At 45.9% G+C, this 21342-nt stretch overlaps 2 protein-coding genes across 11 annotated transcripts in view; both read right to left on the bottom strand.

Annotated features, from left to right (window-relative positions):
- The window catches only part of LOC1274243 (cadherin-87A), a 147038-nt gene that overhangs the window by 104988 nt on the left and 20708 nt on the right, over positions 1–21342 (bottom strand). For 6 of the 10 annotated variants that reach the window (XM_061644860.1, XM_061644854.1, XM_061644853.1 and 3 more), the window contains exon 3: positions 13419–13674. The gene's annotated coding sequence lies outside the window, so the exon portion shown is untranslated. The other 4 variants (XM_061644857.1, XM_061644856.1, XM_061644851.1 and 1 more) reach the window with 4 other exon arrangements.
- LOC1274245 (protein D2) lies at positions 12354–13036 on the bottom strand. Its single transcript, XM_313334.6, has 2 exons — positions 12612–13036; positions 12354–12504 (listed from the first exon to the last, which is right to left on the bottom strand). The coding sequence occupies exons 1-2, from the start codon at positions 13034–13036 to the stop codon at positions 12354–12356; spliced, it is 576 nt and encodes a 191-aa protein (XP_313334.5).

Genomic DNA, 21342 nt, shown 5'->3' on the forward strand with positions numbered 1-21342 from the left:
CCGCACAAACCACTGCAACGCTCTAATGGGGACAATTTTCCCTGCCACAGAAGAAACCCGCACCGTTACCGAACCGAACGGTCTGAGGTACATTTATGCAAAATCAGTTATCGGTGCGGTTAGTAGCGTGCTGCAATAAACAGCCGTCAGACGTCAACCTTACAACGCTGCAAAAACCTGCCTTTCGTGGCAAAATTCTTTACAGCCAAGCGTGTTGGTACCGTTTTGCCAAAAAGCCAACCATTCGGGCATGCGAGCACGGTAAAGGTTGCGAGGAGCGCGGTCCTCTACACCCCAAGCAGCGAACGAAACTCGAATAGAGTCGCAAGCGCAAGCCCGGCATCGTTTGGCCGGGCTCAATCACGTACAGTTTATTATCGCTATTAACACGAAGTGTTGCCATATTTATAGGGTAATGCCATGTCGACGCAGAGCAGCTGCCATCGTCCTTAATTTTCTCCCCCGGAGTGGAAAACCGCGTAATGGGCTTTCTGTTCCGTACTCGAACAGTAACGCTGCTGGTGGGAAAGCAGCACACACAAAAAAGCCAACATAACAAAAAAAAGCTTCGATGCATTTCTCTACGCAGTTATATGCACCATCATTCACAGGAGACGGTGGGTGGAAGGCAGGAGGTGTCGTTTTCCTTCCTAGCAGTTCACTCAATTACTTACATCACAAACCAGTTCCGAACAGTTGGGCAAATCGGCTCTATTTGCTAAGCTAAATTGCTATAAATTTTCCCCAAACGCACCGCCAATGCACCGGCACGGCAAGGGTTCGTAGCCAATATAATCAGGCTCGATAGTGGCTACGAACGCTGCATTTGTGCAGTGCCGGTCCCGCCGGGCAGTTCCGGATTGCCATTTTCTGCTTTTCCTCGTGCTACATGTTCCACTTGGGCTAGCAAAAAAAAAAAGGAAGCCCGTGCCCAGTGCTAATAAATATTCAACAGCATTAAAAGACAGCGTGCTCGTGCACGAACTGGCCGGGCAGGCCAACCGGGCAGCCGGGGTTCCAACGGTACCGCATGAAAGTGTTTGCATTAGCAATGCATAAATAAAAATTGAATTGACCACCAACGCAGCCGCACCGGGGCGATCGCGCGTATCATGAAAATCGGCGCGACCAGCTGTACCCGACCGGTGAGCCGCGTTACGTGTTATCGCTCTTGTACATGTTCTTCTCCGATCGTTTCCCCGGCACCGCAATACCATCATCCTCAAGCCGACGAAAAGTGCACTCTAGTGCACGAACGCATCTTCACAATGGCGCCAGTCCCGGACTGTATCCTCCGTACTCTACGCTACACTCGCGTGGTAAATTTGGTAAGCGATCGGCAAAGGCTAACTAGTTAATCCTTTCCTCGGAAATTTCCGGCACACCTCCCCCACGGTTGGTTCCGGTCAATTTCACAACCGACAGATTTCTACCATTTTCCTACCGGCGTTTGTCCATCCCCCACCAGCACCAGCAGTTGTATTCGGCGCGGTCGGTGATTTTGAGCCGCGGATGCTCGATTGCAGGCGTTATAAATTTTACTTTGCCAAATTTATCTGGTCACGATCGGGGAGGGCCCGGACAAAAAGAGTACCCGTGAAAGGAAGTGAAAGGAAAAACGGACCAAATGGAATCGATTGAAAGCGCCCAGTCCAGCACCGGAGTGAATCCCGTGGATTATATGGCACGGAACGAAACCAAACCAATCATCGTCGGGCGTTCCAAGTACGTTATTTTTGGGGAAGAAGGGAATGATTTTTTTACATTTAATTCAGTGTGCACGATGGCGGGTTTTCCATCGGCTGTATTCAACGATCTGTTTCTGTCGGTAAAGTTTGATACATTCATCATCGGTAGATATACTGTGTGTTCTGTGTGTTTTATGGGTATTTCAAGGCAATCACATCTAAATGCAGTTTATAATGTACGCCAATTGCTATCGTTTTAATTGCCAAAAATCGTTGTAAAAATACATAGGGAAGAGTTTTTATTTTATTCATTAAACGTTCACAGCGGATTGTGAGTGTTAAGTTTAAATAGGGAAACATTATTTTAAGATCGAACACACGTTTCGCATCAAATCTTGGCTGAAACTTAATCGAAAATATGGTACTTTGCTCCGTAACATATCCTCCCATGCATCGTTAGAAGCCTTCAATCTCTTGTGAAATAGATTTGCCACAAATAACGACAAGATTCATATCTCTGCTATAATACTTCATAATAACAGATCACCAAGAACTGGTGGCACAAGATGGGCTTATAACGAGAACGGTTTGATTAACGATATTTGTTATTTAGCCTGCACCGTTCCATCAATCTCAAACAGACAAATCTTCATTGTTGCACATTGCTCAACAATTATAATTATTATGTCATTGAGAATTTTAACTTCATTGATAAGTCTCAATTTGTTAACGATAAATCCACTTTATTGTTCACTCTTTCATATTGGCAAACAATTACCAGTATTCACTCGATTATAGTTAGTCTCAAAAGGCCATTTAACACCACAATGAATACCCAACTAAGTAAGTAAAAAGGCTTTGACACTGCAACCGCAAATTGGTAATATCTTACGAAAAATATGAAGTTCCAAGTTTCAATGTAAATGATATTTTTTTCAGACATGAAACTGCCAAGAATCAATAAGCCATGTATTTGGGTTCATTACAAGGAATACTCAAACAATTCAATGAATCGTTAATTTTGAAACAGCAATTTACACCGTACATTCCTTCGAAAATATGCATAAACGTGCATGAAAAAAACAAACCTTACTAAGTAATAAGCAAAACTTCCCACGCAAAATTATCCTCCCTGCTGTTGCGCAAGGCACAAACATTCTTTCCAATCACTTTTTACATTCCACTCGACAGCCTGTGCCCGCAAGCGGCAAATTGGGTGGCAGTTGGATTAGGATGTCTTTTGCTTCCTTTGCATTTCCAATAACAAAAACTTTCACGCTGCAAACTACACTACTCGAAAGAATTTTCCACCAGCTTATGGAAGCTTATCATCTAGGCCAGGCAACCAGCAGAAGTGGCGCAAAGTGGCAAAATTGCGTGAGCCGCCCGTCTCGCCGGGCATCCACGATTGCAACTCAATCAAAGTTTATCCGTTTCTAAAGCAATGTTCATAAACAAGCGTCAGCGCAAAACGATGGGTTTTTTGCGTTTTGCTGTTGCTATTGTTGTTTGTGTATTGTTGCTTTGCCCGCACCACACGGAAGTGCTTCCCCCAAGAGCCAGAAACCTTCCATCACAATCACCATCGCACGGCCAACAGCGGTAATCCATTTATAATTCCTCTGAGATGTTTTCCTTTCCGGACATTATCACCTTGTTTCTGACATACTTTACCGTTCCAACTCCCGAGATGGACCTTCGCCAAACATTCGCTCGAAATCGTGAAGGTTGGCTGCCAGCACTGACGACTCCACGACTCCGAAACACCTCCTCCTTCGTAACTTATGTCAAACAAATTTAGAAAATTTCAGCCCTGTCACTCAATTCATTCCCCCCAGTGACTATTTATTGCCTCGGCCGCTGCTGCCAGGCTGCCCGAGCTGGTCCCGTGTTGGTGGAAATGAAATTTTCTACGAAATAAAACTTTCGGCCCATCTCCCCGAGGGCGCCACAAACCAATTCTTCACACGCACACCTACGCACACGCATTCCGGTCCGTAAATAGTCTGCTGCCGTGACCGATGCCGTGGTCCATAGCAAACCGAGCCAGCAGTTTGGGATTTTGGTTTGTTTTGTTCACCCACCCACCCAGCCGCACACCAGGTCCGGGCATACATCCAACTACCCCATTGCAGGACCATAATATGGAAAGGGCGGGATGGTGAGAGCAGGAGAAGTTCCAATCCAATCTAATCAGAGAGTTCATGCGGACCCCAAAGATGTGATAACTCTGGCGTGTACGTTCCACTGGGAGAGCGAAACAACAAAAAAACCCACAACCTTCGGAAGCATGTGGCAGGAAAAGCATGGTCCAAACGATTGGTTTATTGGCACTGCCAACGGGTGGCCAGCCAGTGCCAACCGTAGCCGTTGCAAGTTGGCGAGCACAGTCATGTCAAGCGCCAGAACCCAAACACGAACCGACAAGCCCGTGTTTATGTTCAGCAAAGCATAAGTTCGAAAAATGAACTCCACGACAGGCCGGGCGGAAGATCTTATCGTGCAACGCCAAGGCGTTTGTGGGCTGTGGGAAAATAAACAACATCCTTGAATGCCCTAAACCGTTGGGAATTTGTGACAACGATGACGAAAGAGAAGAAGCTACCAAAGAGATGGGAGAAGCGGCATGATCTTCAACCGAACCGGGTCTGCAAAAAACGTCACCGAAAACTACCGAATATGAGCGCCGGAAATAAATAGCTGACCTTGTTTCCCCGTCTGTGTTATCCACTCCTGTGCGAGAGGACGATGATGCCCACCGGTCCTTCGTTGATCGCCCAGCAAACCCCTCGTTGCCACGGTAACCGATGGAATGGGCAATGAAGTGGCAAGAACGATGATAAATCACGGCAAATATTTCATTAGAAAAAGGGCAACCCAGTTCCATACCGCGCGCCGAGCATCGCGTGAAGGTACCACGGTCAAGCCCACGAACGTGAAAACGTTAAAGAAAGGGGAGACGAAAAAAAAGGCGAACCATTTGTCGATCGTCTCCACTCACAGGGTTTCTCACTTCCAGTGCGCGCTCTGTGTGTGACGGGGTCCAAACTCTCGGGAGAAGTTCTTGCACAGCCAACATACCACGTGCAGCACGTGCTTCCTGTGTACCACCATCTTAGTAACCCCCACGTGGCACAATTCCATTGTCCGAGAAACGGTAAGACGACGCGGCTAGGTGATGATGGTCGCGCACCAGCAGGAGGTCTGTCACTGCTGTGAGTCGGTCCCTATTGTTTTGTGCTATTTTTCCCCAAAGCACTCTCATTCACCACTGTTTCTCTGCTTAACTTCCCCCATCGTCCACCGTGAACTGCTAGCCTTTTGATTGGCCCGGAGCATAGATACCGACACAAAGCACGGTGTGCGCTGCGAGACTTCTGTTTTAATTCCGGTACCATAAATAGCATCCTTATTTTCCGCTTCCGCTGCGCTCCGGTATCCTGAAGACAGAGAAGCTTTTCCCTTTTTTTCCTGCCCGCTTTAAACTAGCGGACAACATAAAGGCGAACCGTTTCGAACCGGTCCTTTAGAACGCCCATTCGGTACCGCCAGTAGTACAACCATCGTTCTGCGACGCAGGGCGGGAAGGAATCGAGAAGGACAAAAAGGCAAACCGAATGGCGGCTCCTAATTGGATCGATTTGAGATAAACTTCAATCGAAAACAAAAGGTACGTAATAAATGATTCTCCCATGACAAACGACCGACAGCACCCACAACTGGCGAAGGGACAGGATCGGGTGATCGGGTCTGGAAATGGACGCAGCCGGTAAAATTAGAGCCCGCTACCGATTCTCGACTGATTGTGATTGTGCGAACTGTGCACGGTGCCATGGTAAGTGAATGGATTTCGCATTTAAAACTCACTCTCTGTCCTACACACACACACACCGTAATTTCACCTCTCCTCTGTGTGGAAAACACTGCTTATCTCATTTGCTTGTAGCAGATGTATTTTCAGCGGAAAAACCTCGTTTCCGGTGTTTGTGTGCCTTCATCGTACAGATAATTATGTATGAGGCAAACTCTTCCAAAAAGCTTACCCAAATCGCATTCCAGCGAAAGTAATTATATCCATGTGCGTTTCAGTGTATGTTCTTGTTGTCGTTTGCTTCCCGTTCGAACAAGATGCAAACCAGCAACCGGGTCAAACCGCACAAGAAAGGTCACGGGGATACATCCGGGCGGACGAATAATTAATTACTGTAAACCAAACCTTTGAATGATTAATGACGAAACGCTCCTGCCGGGAAAGCCCCACCGAGCCGACAAATATTTGATTTGTTTGTTAAAAATTAAAGTCCATTATGGGCACGGCAAAGCAAGCAATAAAACGACCTAAAGTTCAACAGCGCGGACAAGATAATAAATGTAAGGAATGATCACAGCAAGCACACATCCCAACAGAACATCCTTCCTGAGACCTAAATAACCTGCCGTATGTGTATGCGTGTGCAGCTGCAAAATCATGGTACCCTGTGGACATTGTAAGCTCGCTCACGCACATTACGCACCAATAAGGGGGCAGGTAATTTAATTATTACTTCCACCATGTGTAGCTGCCATCCAGCCTTGGCAGCCTGTACGGCAGGCCATTATGAAATTATTAAAAAAAAAAAAACAAGCGCACACAGGACAATAAAAGCAGCTTTAAACGCTTCCACCCGCGACCACTGCAGCAACATGGTCGTCAGTGTTTGTTTACCATTCATTACACCGGATCAATATTGTTAACGACTTTTTACACGCCATTTTATGAACGGCACTACTTCAAAGCCTCGGTCAAGTTTATGTTTTACCTCGTTTTTCGAATCGCTCAACTGGAACGGGAAACCCACCCAAGCACACACACACAGTCGCGCGCGCACTCAGGATGCAATGGGATTCCTAACACCAGGCACCATCCGCAAACATCGCAGACCGCGGGCGAAAGGAAGGATGCCGTTGGATGGCACAGCTGCAGCAGGGCGAACCAGATGCGCCACCGGACATGATTACTTCCGCCGGTCGAAGTCTAATTATGGTCGAGATTATAAATTTTGTTCTCGTTCGTTCGCCCGCTCTCGCTTTTCCACCCTGGGCTGGTGGGTGGAGGAAACCCTAATGATCCGATGGCGCAAAAGGGTACCGGGCAGTGTGGTCAGGATGGAAACGCTGCACACAAAGCGGGTGTGAGCGAGCACGGGCGAGCAAAAACAAAAAAAGCACCGCTGACGGTCGAAGCAGGATGGTGAAAATGCTTGTTGTACGATCAAACTTTCGCCCCGCTCGAGCCAACTCGTCGCTTCGGGTTCCAACCCGACAGAACTGACAGTGAAGCTGTCCGTTGCTGGGGACGCGGATCGAGCTGGTTGCCTTGGCGGTGGTGGGACAGATAAATTTCCGAGCAGCGCAGGGACGGGACCAAACAGAAAGGGCAGGTTCAATGGGTTTGCACGTTTGGTAATCATCAAAATAATTAATTACGAGCGGTAAAATTTTAATAAACCATACTCGGAATGGTTCTGATCGGAAGAGAAAGTTTTTTTTAAGGGATTTGAAAAAGGCGGATGGAAAAGCTCAGGATAATTAAAATCCTGGAATCGATTTACAACGAGCATTAAGGGGACAAAGGATCGACATTCTATTAATCTCAACTGTCATGGTGCAGATGCCCTCTATAGCGAATGTTACATGCTTACCTTAGGTTTTGTTGCTTGCGTTAAGATTTAATCCTTAATTGATGGAACTTTTGTAAAAAAAATATTTTTAATATAAACTGACACTGACAGCTTTTCTATACACTTTTTGCTTTATCTTTATTCACAGTTGTAAGATTTTTTTGTGGTTGTGCTGATGAAGCTGTCTAAATGCTCTGGATGGGTAATGCTGCAACGGGGAGCAAAAATAATATTTCAATCAGACGTACGTCGACGATTCCTTCCCATCTGGAAGGATTAAATCCATTCCTGGAAACGGTGCGCTGCCGCTAGCGTATGACACAAATTTACACCACACTAAACATCAATCGCACACGATCCGCTTGCAATCAGTTATAATCACATCGCCCGGCATTGTACCGGGCGTCTCCACCGCGTTTCCGGTTAGCGCGTATCAAACGCTAATGACATTTGCTTTCCCGACCCGACCGTAATGAGTCGATCCGTGCACTAAGCGTGCACTGCACCGTGACACACAGGCACTTGCCATACCGCCTTTTGTCGCCCGTTCACTAGCACAGTGCCATATGCACACACCGGCCAAATCACGCGACCCACAAGCGACACAAACACACACACCGCACCGTGAGAGAGTGCTGGAAAGCAGTGGGAAGTAAATTAACGACGATTGACAAGCGCACCGGGTCGAACGGTGGATAGCACGGAATCGGCACGAAAGCAACAGCTACCGGCTCTTGATCAAACAAGGTTCAAGACGGCACCAAGAACTTCTGCTTCGTTGCGTTTTGCACGGGCCAATAGGAACGGATAAGTTGAGACGGTTGGGATAGGAACAAAACGTGTGGGAGAACTCGGTTGGGAAGTGGCAGGCGGAGAGAAAGAGGAAGTGAGGGAAGGTACAAATCTACCAGAAATATCTTTGCCCGGAACCGTGGGTGCTTGCAAGCTTGCTTTCTGCTCTTTTTCTTCTAGTTGGCTTTAGCCTATCTGTACACAAACACCTAGCACACACTGATGTGCACACATACGCACTCACACATACACACTTATACATATCTGTACGCATGCATACGTTCCAAGGTGCGGAGAAAGCTTTGCCCTTCGGTCGTCAGCGACAGCGCGCTTTCCTTTCCACTCCGATAACGTTCACGGTGAAATGAACTGACCCCGTCACTCCGGCAGACATACAGAACACGACACGAAAACACTGACAGACGGATAGACAGATGGACAGGTTTGCCAAAAGAGCAGGAGAAAAACACAACAACAACGGGCTGAGGCAAACCCCTGCGCACCTAGTCGCTTAGTTACCGCAGGCCGAAAACCGCGTGATCCTTATAGCGCACCCTTCACTCGCGCTGCGTTAGCGCGTGTGATGCGAAATTCGTTACGCTCTTGCCGCACAAGATACGACGACCGTTTCCGTGCACGTCCCGACATAAACTGAAGCCCGAGCGAAAGGTTCTAGCCCGATGGTACTAGCATGCGTTTTTTCAGCAACTTTTTTTTTCATCAAAACACGGCTGCAAGCTCACAGCATACGGCTTCGGTTCCGGACTCGGACCAAAAGGAGCAAATACCGAGACGCTGTCTATGGTGCGTTCGGGTCGCTACCGTTCGCCGGTTGATGATGATACAAATTGCGTGAGCGGTATTCGTTCACTGGGGAGGGATGTGATGTTGCACGTGATTGGGTTGTTGTGCGCATGTTCCAATGGAAGACGGTTCCTGGAAACCATACAGCCCGCAAGGTGAGGTTTGTTTACAAAATTTATACCCGTAGCATACAGAGAAGGTATATAAACAGGGCCGCCTAAGGATTTAGCCGCTTGGCGGCAGGATTGCACAACCGCGGGCGGCTAAAATAGAGCGTTTGCTGGGGAAATGTTCACCGAGTTCATCGTACGAGCAAAACAAGGGCGGCTATGAAGATGCTTTAGCAGCTATTCAGGAGGAAGAAGAAAACAAGAATGAGAATAAAAGAAAGAAACGAGCTCAAGTATCAAAATAAAAACGTCAAGACGTATTTCAAGGTTCCAGATTTCCTAGGACGGATATGCTTTCAAACCTTATCATCTGCATTATTTATTGATTCTTGTTATTGCCCCAAGAGCCTTATTATTTGTACTTCACTTAACGTTTTATATTTATATTCAAGTGTTAATTAGATCAACAAATTACATATTTGACGCACTTTTTAGTAGTTTGACCAAATATAACAGCTTCATGACGTATGGAAATTAAAAAAAAGAATATACAAATGAAACTATAGAACTGTTACAGATAAAAGAACCTTTCAAACCTATTTGTTTTTATTTTTTATTGTTTTCAGGCAGGCAGTTTTAATCCTCTCTGCTACCAATGCTATTCATCTCGTGTAGTTTATCATGTTTCAAATCATTAATGAAAACGAATAACTATGTTGATTTTGCCTACGGTTCCCGGTAGACCGGCCCACTCACTGATAACGGTGCATGGTCCAGCACAAAATGCAATACCAATTTGCAACATGTTACTTATGCTTTTTCTTTTTTATTTTTAATCATCTGCTTAATTCTTTCACACCTGTGAATAGGCTCGCTCGTACCAAGCGCAAACGGTAGTTTCTATTTCACGTATTAAAAATTTGTTTACCTTTCCTCGTGCCTTTGCGCCGGTACCCAGCGTGCGTTTGAACGCTTTGCAATGCTAAACCCCTTCTGCTAACGAAATAACGGTAGGCGCGCATGATTATATCGCATTCATCGCACCGAAGGGATTATCCACCATCCAAACGCTATCCTACCCAACGCTGACCAGAGCACACACATATATGTGAAATCATTATAATGAACAAACAAGCGTGCGTAGGATGAGTGGGCTAACAGCCGAAACATGGAAATATGATGGTACATGCGACGGATACGGTTGTGTTCTTTTCTTTTTTTGCACTCTGTACATATTCAATTCACACGGCACCTCTATCTTGTCTGGTTCTATTTTCACGTACCGGTTTTCCAGCGCATTTTTTGCCCTATCCTGTTTTTTTGTCCCGTAATAATTGCGTTGATGACGTTTAATCTATTTACTCCCCAAAATATTCTCTTCCAAGCGGACGCGTTCCATCTACCCAGTTTTACATCGCCGTTTGGTGCTGGTCGTTTCAGGTGAGATAACAGCAGCATGGTTGTATGGTAGTTTGTTTGCACACGAAAAAAAAAAAAACAAAACATTATTACCACCATCAAATTCGTGGAACATGTCACTACAGACCATTCATTAGTTCAACAAGCGCTTGTGAGGGCTGGTGCGTTTTAGACCCCTTGCCACAACCTCAACATATTTACGTATCTGTTGGCTAATGAATCGTGAAAACGGGTTTTTACTGGAAGAGATTTTTTGGCGTTGATGTTGGAAGTGTAAATTACTTTACATTTTGTTTCAAATTATCTCTAGCTGTTGAAAGGGTAGCTTGAATGCTTGTGATATTTTATCATTTTAAAATTCTAATGCCTTTTAGTAGTAAAACAATACATTAAAGAAAATACTATTTTATTGATGTTATTGCAACCATTTTATTTTCCTTAAATCACCATAACGTGTCACATTCCCATCAATGTTTAAAGCAAGAAAACAGAAACGCAACAGTGCAACGGTGTAAATATTATTTGAACATCAGCATTGCAGTATTCCGAAAAGAAGCAAAAACTGTTCACATTTAAATAATATTATTACATCTCTATGATAGTCTCTCGCGTGGGCAGTCCAACGATGGAACTTTTTAACATATCATACGACTTTTAACATTTCGTTTGCTGCATCCTATGTGCACCACCACTCCCACAGCAGCTGACCCACATAGTTTCAAACTGTAGCTAAATCAAATTATGCATATCCATCACGCTGGTGCACAGGCAAACCTAACCCTTATCTTGCCCACTCTCGTAACTCGCCCAGCCAGGCCAAAGGCAGGCAGTGAAACATGCTTCAGCCGCACGAGCACCAGGCGTCAACCATAAATGCAATCATACACTCGGCTTTGGCAACGAGATCAAATGAATTTTTTAACCTTTTCACAACCTCAAACACAACCTTCACGCATGCAGCATTCGGCGAATGAGATAGAGATTCCGGAGAAGAGAGAGCACAGGTTCATACGCTTTTAGTAGATAATTCAATCAGCATAGTAGAAGGATGCAGCGCGTAAAGTATAGCAGCAATGTTGTATTAGACTCCATACCAGTTCTTTGCTCGCAGTGCATATTTAATCATGAAATTTCGTTAATTTAAAACCTCACAACTATCCGCCAGCCTTTCTTTCACAACGCCGTAAAACAATGCATCGCAGTCCGTTCGGTTTTGTCGCGCACCGTTCACAACAATCGCACAGGGCGTACGCGGGTCAATATTTATTCGAGCTTCGAGCGACGGAAGGGGAAAGGGGAAAGAGCTTAAAAGGTTTAACGATTTTAATATTGCAACGCTCGCCCTGCCGGATCGCGGCTAGTGTAAACACGATGAACCGTCGACGCTGTCGAGAGCGCGATTGCATGTCCGTACGGTCAACACTGGAAGGTCATTGCCAGGGATGTGTTTGCGTATGCGTGTGTGTGCCTGTGCCTTGGGTGGCCTCATTTTATTCAAGCGGCTGATCACAATCAGGATGTCAGAAATCTGTAATCGAATCGTTGCAAACCCCATGCAAAGGGGTCCCCCGGCTGTACTGTGCCCTGCACAATGGACGAGCTTGTTTTAATGAGTTTTATGATCAATGATCGTACCCCCGCGGGAATGGTGGACTGCAAGTCTATGCACACACTCACACACTCGCAAATGCACGCACATGGAAGCACCGGCAACACACAAGCATAAAAAATGCAATTGCTACTGTTGACTGTATGGGTCCGGCTGTAGTGCCATGTTGTTGTTGTTTGATCTTCGTAATTGATTTCGATCCTACACACACGCGCGCGAGAACACCCTTACAAGGGTACAAAGTACACAAGCGCTCACACAACAAGCGTAGCTAGTAATCATCCGACGCGGGATATCGGGACAGTATGACTGGCACGTAGTCGTCGTACTGGGCGATGAAGAAATTGCCCGCCACCGGGCTGCCCAAGCTGTAGTGTCGGGCGAAATCTCGCGTACAGAACCGTATCCGTGGCGTCCGATTTCTGTGAACAGGCGAGATCGGGGAAGGAAGGAACGTTAAAACAAGCTTCAATCCAATGCCATACCAAAGCGGGATAATCCCCATCGCTTCAACTCCACTCGGACGTACTTGCTCGATGCCCGCGGTGCCTGCGAGTAGTCGTTCCACGATTGCTGCCGAAACACCAGAAAGATGTACCGATGGAAGCCAACGCCCGACCGGGGAAACACCGGAATGTACTCGAACAGCGTGTCACCGTTCTGGACGTGGCGCCCAGGGACGTTCCCAACGAGCCAGTGGGCAAACTCACGGTTCCACGGCTCCATGCGGCTCGGCGAGTCCGGATCGGTCATGATGAGCGTGTAGAGTGCGGTCGGGTCCGCGTACCACTCCACCTTCGGTTCCTCGCGCACCTCCGCCGGCGACAGTTCCTTGCCCGCGTCCACCAGCTTCTTCCCACGGTACACTACCTTCGCGAACGCGTCAGGTGCGCGGTCGACCAGCATCGGCACGATGTCATGCTCGGCAAAGAACTGCCCAATGTCCACCTGCATGTCTCTGCACCGGCCGGTCACTCGGAAGACACTGACGGGCTGTGGTCGCAAAACCAGACCAGAAACACACACAACACCACACCGACGGAGCCGATAAGCGCCCTCACTTGGTGTCTATCTGTTGACGGCCAGCCCTATCACAAACCGATCACCCCGGTAAAGGTTAGCCAAGTGAGCAAAGCAAGCGTCGAACGTACACACTCAGCGCCTACTATCAGCAAGCGGACTGTCATAATAAGCAGCATCCGCGTGACGCCCCGGGAATGATAACCGCACAATAACAACCCTTAAACGCACTGCGCACTTGAGCGCGATGAGTGGGAATAATTCAACTGCAATAGAATGGTTCGGGCGGGGCGCGTTCACACATTCAAACACTTACCGGTCTGGGGCAGGGATGACACCGCCTCGATGCACCGCTGCTGCTGCTGCTCAAGTGCAGTTGGCTTTATCAGCGCTTCCGATCGGCTAGCTTAGCGTGGTGTTAGCTCATCTGGTCACCTGAAGCTTGCCGGGAGAGTTCACGCCAATGGCACACTGGTAAGGCTGGCTTTTCTATTTTTAACCAACAAACAGCCACTTCCTGCAGCGTGAGGCAAGAGTCAAATGTAGGTCAATTGGATGTGATCTTCAGTCCGCTGGAAAGAAAATGGGAAATAAGAAGAGTTAATCAAAATTATTATTTTAGGGAAATAAACTACTGGGGTCAATTGCTGTTGACACATTGAAGTATACATTATCAACACCCGAAATTGCCTACAGTTTGGGGAGTTTTTCGCTTTATTAACCTTCGTTTTAGCTTCCATCAAATTGCCCCAACCGATTCCCCAAATGCCATCGCATATTTAACGATGATCGCTAGAGAGATCAAATTACGGTTGCGACCTATCCAGCCGCTTTTCACTGTATAATCTGCTCGCTTCCATCAAACAGAACGCATAAATGTGCGGCCGGCTCGCAACACTAATGCTTGCTGCTGTCGTGCCAACTGTTTGCCTCCCATTGGCTTTTGCGACAAACCAATCCCCTCCATTCAAAAGCACTAGAACCACGACAAAGTGTCGCTCCGAAACTTTGCGCCGTGCCACATTGTGCCACGAGCTGACCAGCCAACCCACCCAGTGCCGATTAGCACCAATGATTCGCGATGCTTCGTTTGTCGTTTTATTTGCCCCCCTTCCCCCCTCCACCTCACTTCCACTTCCGGCAGCCGCCAACTTCACGCTGGGAACAAGTGCGGCTGGCAAATTGTTGCATATTTTCCAAGTGTCCCTTTGCGGTAGTCCCGCTGACATGCTAGCTAAAATCCCCTTCCCATCCCTGTGTTGTCTGTAGCCAGCTCCGAAAATTTGTTATGATGTGTCCTAGAGCCCACCCCACTACACGAGCTCGTGGAGCACGCCATACTGAGGCGCATGGGGCACGGTGAACCGGAAGGAAAAATTATGAAAGCTCCAACAATCCCAGCCTTTGTGCGTCCATCGTTTCGTGCTGCCAAATTTTTGCCATCACCCTTCGCACCCGGCAACCATCCCCCCAGTGCCGCATTGTACAGCGCAATCTGCCCGGGAATGGCATACCGACACAGCACGGAACCCACATCAAAGAGAACTTTTTACCCCTGTCCTAGCGCCCCTTTGCCTTGCATGCCCCCTGAGCATCCCGCCAAGATAAGCAGCTTCTCGTTGCGACACTCCCTCCTCTCCCAAAATCAGTCTCATGCAGCGCGGAGGGGTAAGCAGTAAAGGTGAATATGGGCCGAGGCTGCGGAAGACATTTTTGGCAGTAGTACACCCGCAACGGAACTTCATTAGCAGTATCATGCGGATGCAGACGAGCGAATTTTGGCGAGAAACGGACAACATCTCAGTGCTTGGTCAATGCTGGCCGGGGCTTCCCACAAAACCGCACGGGTACGTATGGCACTGAAAACATGCTTATCGAATACCACACATTCAATGTCTCCGCCACACCCCCGCCCCGCGCGCAGTAGCATTCGAGCGCTTGACCGTTTGACGAAGGCTGCCGTACTGCAGACACTGCCACGCGGCACCAGCGCCACAATGCATTATTATTACTGTCATCATCGCTGCAGATGTGAGCGAGTTTATTTTCGACCGGTGTACGAATTTAAACTCCACTGCTCGAACACAATCCCCCTGTGCCTAACGACCGTGACAATGCTCCTATTGTTGTAGGGGCGCACTATTGAGGTTTATAAGCGGGACTGCAGCAGCACCGTTCTGTACATTGTTGCCTTACCCGTCAGCACGCAAACTTTGTTGATAAGACAGCTCCGGGAAAAGTCGTACAAGCGATTATCCTTTCAAATTTCGCTCATTTCATATGACTGCACATAAAAGCCTTCCTGTGACATTGTTGGAAGGACTCTGCATTTGAGCTAGTTTGCATCAAGTATGCAACTCTACACATCATCTTCGATGGCGTCGACAGGGAACTATCATATATTTCTCAATCGTACGTACTGCAAGAGAAATTTTACTATATTTTTGGGAGATTATCATGGAATGTTGCCATCGAAATTTTACTAATAGCAGTTGCAGGCAACAAGTAGATCTTTAACAACAACAATTTTGGTGCCTTTACTACTTGTTCACTTGCGACAGGGGTTTTCGTGAGCAACAAAAAGTGAATAAAGCTTGAGTTTAAACAATTGTTCAGATATTTGTCACTAGCGTGATAGATAACCTTAAAGTTATTCTTAATCAATTTTATAAAATTAATAATTAGGTGCTTTAGTTGTGTATTCTGACATAGTTAAATTTATTATATGGCAAATTATTCTTAAATTTTAAATTTTAAATTTTGAGATAATACATTTCGAATATAGATAATAACTTACAAGAAGAAGCGAAAGTGTAACTTTCTTGTTATATTTTATTTAATTCAATTTTATTTAATTTAATTTAATAATTTACTAGACGTATTGTTAATTTTCTTTTGAATTAAAATCGAGTAAGAAAAAGTATTCATAAAAATGATTAAAATCTGGCTAAAATTCATTTTGCATACTTTCAGGCGCTCAGCAACGTCAAGCGTGGAGTTTTGTTTAGCAGTACCGATTTTTTCTTGATGGCTATAAATATTTAGCATTCGCTAATCAATTTGCCTGCTCGCTCATCAATCCCATATCCTAGAAATAAGCACTCTGCATCAGTTCATTTTGTCAGTTGTGTGTGTGTTTGATATCTGCTAATGAGTATACAGTGAGAGACTTGCACAAACTGCTTCTCACACACTTGTTTGCCGGCTGAAACCAACCTCATCCAAGCCCTGTCGAAGAGTGATGTCCAATCAAAAACACACCATGTTGCATTTGACTTTTTGTGCTTTGCTGCTCTTTCTCCTAGCACATCGTGTTTTTATTTACGTGTTTCTTGCCAGAGCTCATTCCATCCCCACACGCTTCATTAAAACGAAGGCACTCAGTGTTGCACGCTTCGGTTTCTTCCAGTTTCCTCGACGCCCACGATACTTTTCGAAAGTCCTCTCTGTACCAGCAGAGCTTTGCGGATGTGTTTCTGGTTTTTTTCCATATTTTACCGTTCCCGGATATGTTGCTACTGTTCCGATTCTACGTCCACTTGTGTTCTGAGCCATGTTGCGTGGCTCCATGCTCTCTGTATGCATATTTATTCATCTGCCTATTTTCACCCCGTTACCGTGCGTGCGCGCTCGTGCTGGCGCTTTCTTGGCCCAACGATTCTCCGCCCGCAATCGTGCCACCATTCGTTCTCGTCAGTTTGAAATGAATTAATTTATTTTATCTATTTCCCTCATTTCTACCACCATGCTTCACTTCAAGCCTCGAGCCCGCACACACACACACCTAGCGCAGACGGGTATCTTGAAATTCAGCCAGCCCAGTCAGAGCAATGTAGGCCAGCCACGAAACAAATCCTGTATGTCGCCGTGTGTTACCGTATACATGTGGCTTATTTTAGCAAAGAGGCATCGACTCGCACTCGAAAGCAACGGAAACAGACACCAGCGACTGTGCGGACTATGAAGTGGGTGGAACTCTCTGCTCTCTCGGACGGATGGGAAAATTGTATCAAATCATTACGAACATGGCATCTCCCCTGCCTTTCTCCGTTCAGCTCGGTACGTCCCCGCACTACCGCACAATGACGTGGCTTCTGTTTGTTTAATATTAGTTTCGCAAAACAAACACACACACACACGTTTCTAGGGGTTGGGGACCACTGAATGTAGCGAATGTTTACCAGCAAAGCGCTGCACCACTCGTCGTCGTACGACTCTTCTCGCCAGGGGGAGAACACAGTACAGTACAGAGAAAAGAACAGTCATCACTTGTTTGCCTTTCACACCCCGTCCTATGGAGGATCCCCACATCCGTGTAGGTGTAATCAAATAGTATCAAAACTATTTCACCTCAATACCGCAACCACTTCCTGTACATTCTGGAGAAGGAGCACACAGAGAGGGGCGTGTGGGTGAAGGATCGAGTGAACTAATTCCAGGCGGATGATGGTACTTCAATTATGTTGCTGAAACATTTAATTTATGGTGCATTCAACTAATGACCTTTTAGGGGTCGGTCGGTCTTATCCATCCTTGTCCCCAGTTGGTAATTCTATTGACCGAGGGCAATGAAGAAAAGTCATCTATTTACGTTAAAAAGTGATTTTTATACATTTTGCAGCAACCCCAAATCGGCCGGCAGCATGATGATTTTCAGCTATCCCGTCACAAAACTAGCTTACTGAGCGGCGTCAAGGAAAGGAAATGCAGTGTGTTTGCTTGAAGCAAATATTTAAATTTATTTTTGACACACTCCCACGCACCCTTGCATTGACTTTTTGGCTACCGGTTTGTGGGGAAATTTATCCAAAATTTACCTAACAAATTCCTTCCTCACACGCTCGTACCAACCACACAACGACACAAAATAAGCTTCGGCAGTTCCGGACATTGGGCTACACCCATGGTTACCCTTTGTTCGAGATGTGATAGGTAAAACAATCTGTACGACACACATATACATTCAATCTGCTTGCTCCAGCGACAGAACGGTTGCTCCGTACGATGGCTTGTCTTGTGGTGCAGAAAATTAAGGTAGCTGTATATTCGTCAACTTTGCTTCCCCTGCGTGTTGGGCACCACAGTTCGTGAGCAGGTGACGTTCAGTGTGCCCTTGCACAGCACAGGCCACCATGCCACCTGCAAGGAAAAAGTCCACAATGCCGGAGGGCGCTAGCGCTGCCGACCAACGTCAGAAGGTGTCTAGAATCAGCACACGCAAAACTTGGTAAGCCTGGCTTGGAAGCCCCGGAGGCCTGGGCAATCGCCAAAGCAAGGCAGTGCTGGGAAGGGCAAATATTTGACCGAGAAATTTTGCACAATTGCAAACATTCTTACATATTTATGCGTTCACGGTTCTGGCAGGGTGCCGTTCCGGTGCTACTAACCCCGCCCCCTCCCCTCCCGGTTGATGTTGTGTCGCCAGCGACGAACCAAGGTGACACCGAAGGATGCCCGTATGCTTTAAAAGCTACCTTTCTATCCCCTATTTAAGCGTTCGTGTTGCACCCGCTGCTTCGGTCGGTGGGTGTCGGTGGGCGACCAAACAAAAACAGCAAGCTATGCCGCAGACGATGGCCATGTTGACTTGTTTCAGAATGTTTGTTTGTAAAGCTTTCGCTCACGGGTGTTGCTATTGTTTTCGGTTTTGTTTTTGTTATCTTATTTTTGACAAGAAGTTCACTGTAAGACGTGAGACCACATATAAAACGCAATTTTAATGTGTAACTGAGAAGTTACACATGTAACTGAGAAGTTAGTGTAGAAATTTTATTAACATGATAGCCATAACAAAAAGTCTCTAATCTTTCTCGATGCTCAATATAAATTTATTAAGCTAACTATAGAATAAAATTAGTTTATTCCAGTAACTGTAGTAACTGTAGCAAATATATGATAGCGGGTGAAAAGCTCCTTCCGATCATAAACACAGTGTAACATAATTAAATTGCCATTATATATTACGACAATTCAATTCAATAAATTTAATTGCCCCTTATGTGTTATAAGCTTTAAAATAAATAATCTATCCAAAATACACTAAAATATAACTGATTTCATCACTTACTGCGAGTAAAAACGTCATTCTCCTTATTTATAAACTCTTCATCAACCATTAATTTATACACGTTTCGTTGGTTAATGTTTTTATCTTGTTTATACAGATCAAAATTAAATTGTCAAATCATTTCACAAAACTTAACGATTAAATTACATGAAGATTTTCATGGCTTTAAAAAAATCTCAAAGCCCTGGTCCATAAATACTATTTGCTCTGATTAATGAAGCTTCGATAGCCTATAACATATTCTACAATTTAGAAGAAATATAGTCTGTTCATATAATATGAATTCCGACTGTACTACACTACTACTGGTCTGCTCAGTTCGAGCATCAGTAGCGAATACGTAAAAGTAAAGCGTCAAACTGAACATTTTTATAGAGTTCAAGTACTATCAGTAAAACTAAGTAACACGGCACAAAATCTCCGTATGTCAGTCGGAGCTAACTATATCTCATAATATAGAAAAGTCATCAGCAACTGTTCATCTCCATCGAAAGCCTTATCCATCTAGACGTCCTAAATCCTAACCATATTAACCACCTGTAGTCTATGTAGTCTAGTTATTTAATACTCAAAATACACTTTACGATGTAAGTAAACCATGGGTTGAGAAGTGTATATTTCCGTCAAATAAGAAAAACTAGTACAAGTGCCCATCAGCATTATCTTGAGCATACTACACTTATATTGATGCTTCTCTCGAATACCCACCCTCTCATTAAGCTCCGAAATTCGCCTTCCACTAAACAGGGATCGTTTACCACGCAAAAGGATACGTCATACGACCATCTAATATTCAAAATACACCTTCCATCACTAATGCTCTAGCAATCGGATGCCTGTACGTGCTGCAAACAGGAAACATGAATAATTTCCTACCCTTGCCGCAAAAAAGTGCAAGCACAATCCTTATCCCCGAGTGCTCATTTATACTAAATGAACCATCACCCTTTTTTCGAGCTATCCGCTTCATTCCACCAGTTCCGCTGGGTATTCCGTGCTGAGGCAAAAAGGAGGAAGCGAACATCTCTTGCAACCGGCCATCATCAGCCAACCCTGACAGGATGCATCCGTTCTACTTGCCCAACGGTAAAGTGTTTTGGCGAGGAGTGTTTGTACCTTTTTTGCTTAGTTGAGAGCTACTGACAAGGATGTAGCTTCCAAATAGTGGAATCCTGGTAACTGGTTTCTCTTTAGCAAAGCATGGCTAAAAAACTAACTATCCAAAAAATCTCTAAAAGTAACCATGCCCGAATGGATGGTGAAAGAATAGTTTATTCATTGGCCTTCTTTTTGCCGAAAACAATCTTTAACCGGTGTGCGCTTTACCCGTAGTCTTTACCACTGCAAGGCAGGATACCATGGCACTTGAATTTAGCATCCAAACATCGCGCCATACCAACATCGCATACATGCTAAAACAAAACATACAAAAACGCTGTGCTCAAAATTAACGGACACAAACTCCGGCTTGGTCCTGATGAAGCGGGTAACTTTTTCCACCCGTAAAAAAAGCCATTTTGGTTGTCTTTTGCTCGGCACCTTCGCTTCCGCTCGATGCGAATTTCTCTACTTTTCATTAGCTTGTACTACCTCACCGCCGCAAGATAACGACAGTGGATAGATGAGAGTGTGCCGCGCTAGTGCGTCTCGGTTCCACCCTTCCTCTGCCGACTATGAGCTGTTGGCCATTATTTGTGCGGCTATGTGTGCGGAAGCTCGACAGAAGCTACTCAACCGCGTGTTTGGGTTGGCATGTAGCGGGATGAGTCAATTAATGGAATGACCTGACCTCAGACACCGCACCGCGCTGGCGGAGGGAGGACCTTTGCCAAACCTAATTGCACCGACCGAAACCTCGGCCGCCCCTCCGTTTGTACTGGAAGCGCCTTCGGACGATCCGTGGCCCCGCGTACGCTCTATTATCATTCAATTAAGCGAATTGTAAATTTGTGTCGGTGTTTGAATGCTGCCCATCGTTGTAAAATAGTCATACTTAGCCACGGTCTGGTCGGTCAGTATTGGGGCTGGGGCTGAACGGCTTCATGTGCCATCATGTTCCGCCAAGTGTGCCGGACAACAACGCCCCGTGCACCTGTCCAAAGATGACCGTCAATTTCCTAATTGACCGCTGAACAAGCGTCACGGTCAAATTGACGGCGTCTAAAGCCAGGCC

This window comes from Anopheles gambiae, chromosome 2, assembly GCF_943734735.2.
Source record: "Anopheles gambiae chromosome 2, idAnoGambNW_F1_1, whole genome shotgun sequence".
Taxonomy (NCBI): Eukaryota; Metazoa; Arthropoda; class Insecta; order Diptera; family Culicidae; genus Anopheles; species Anopheles gambiae.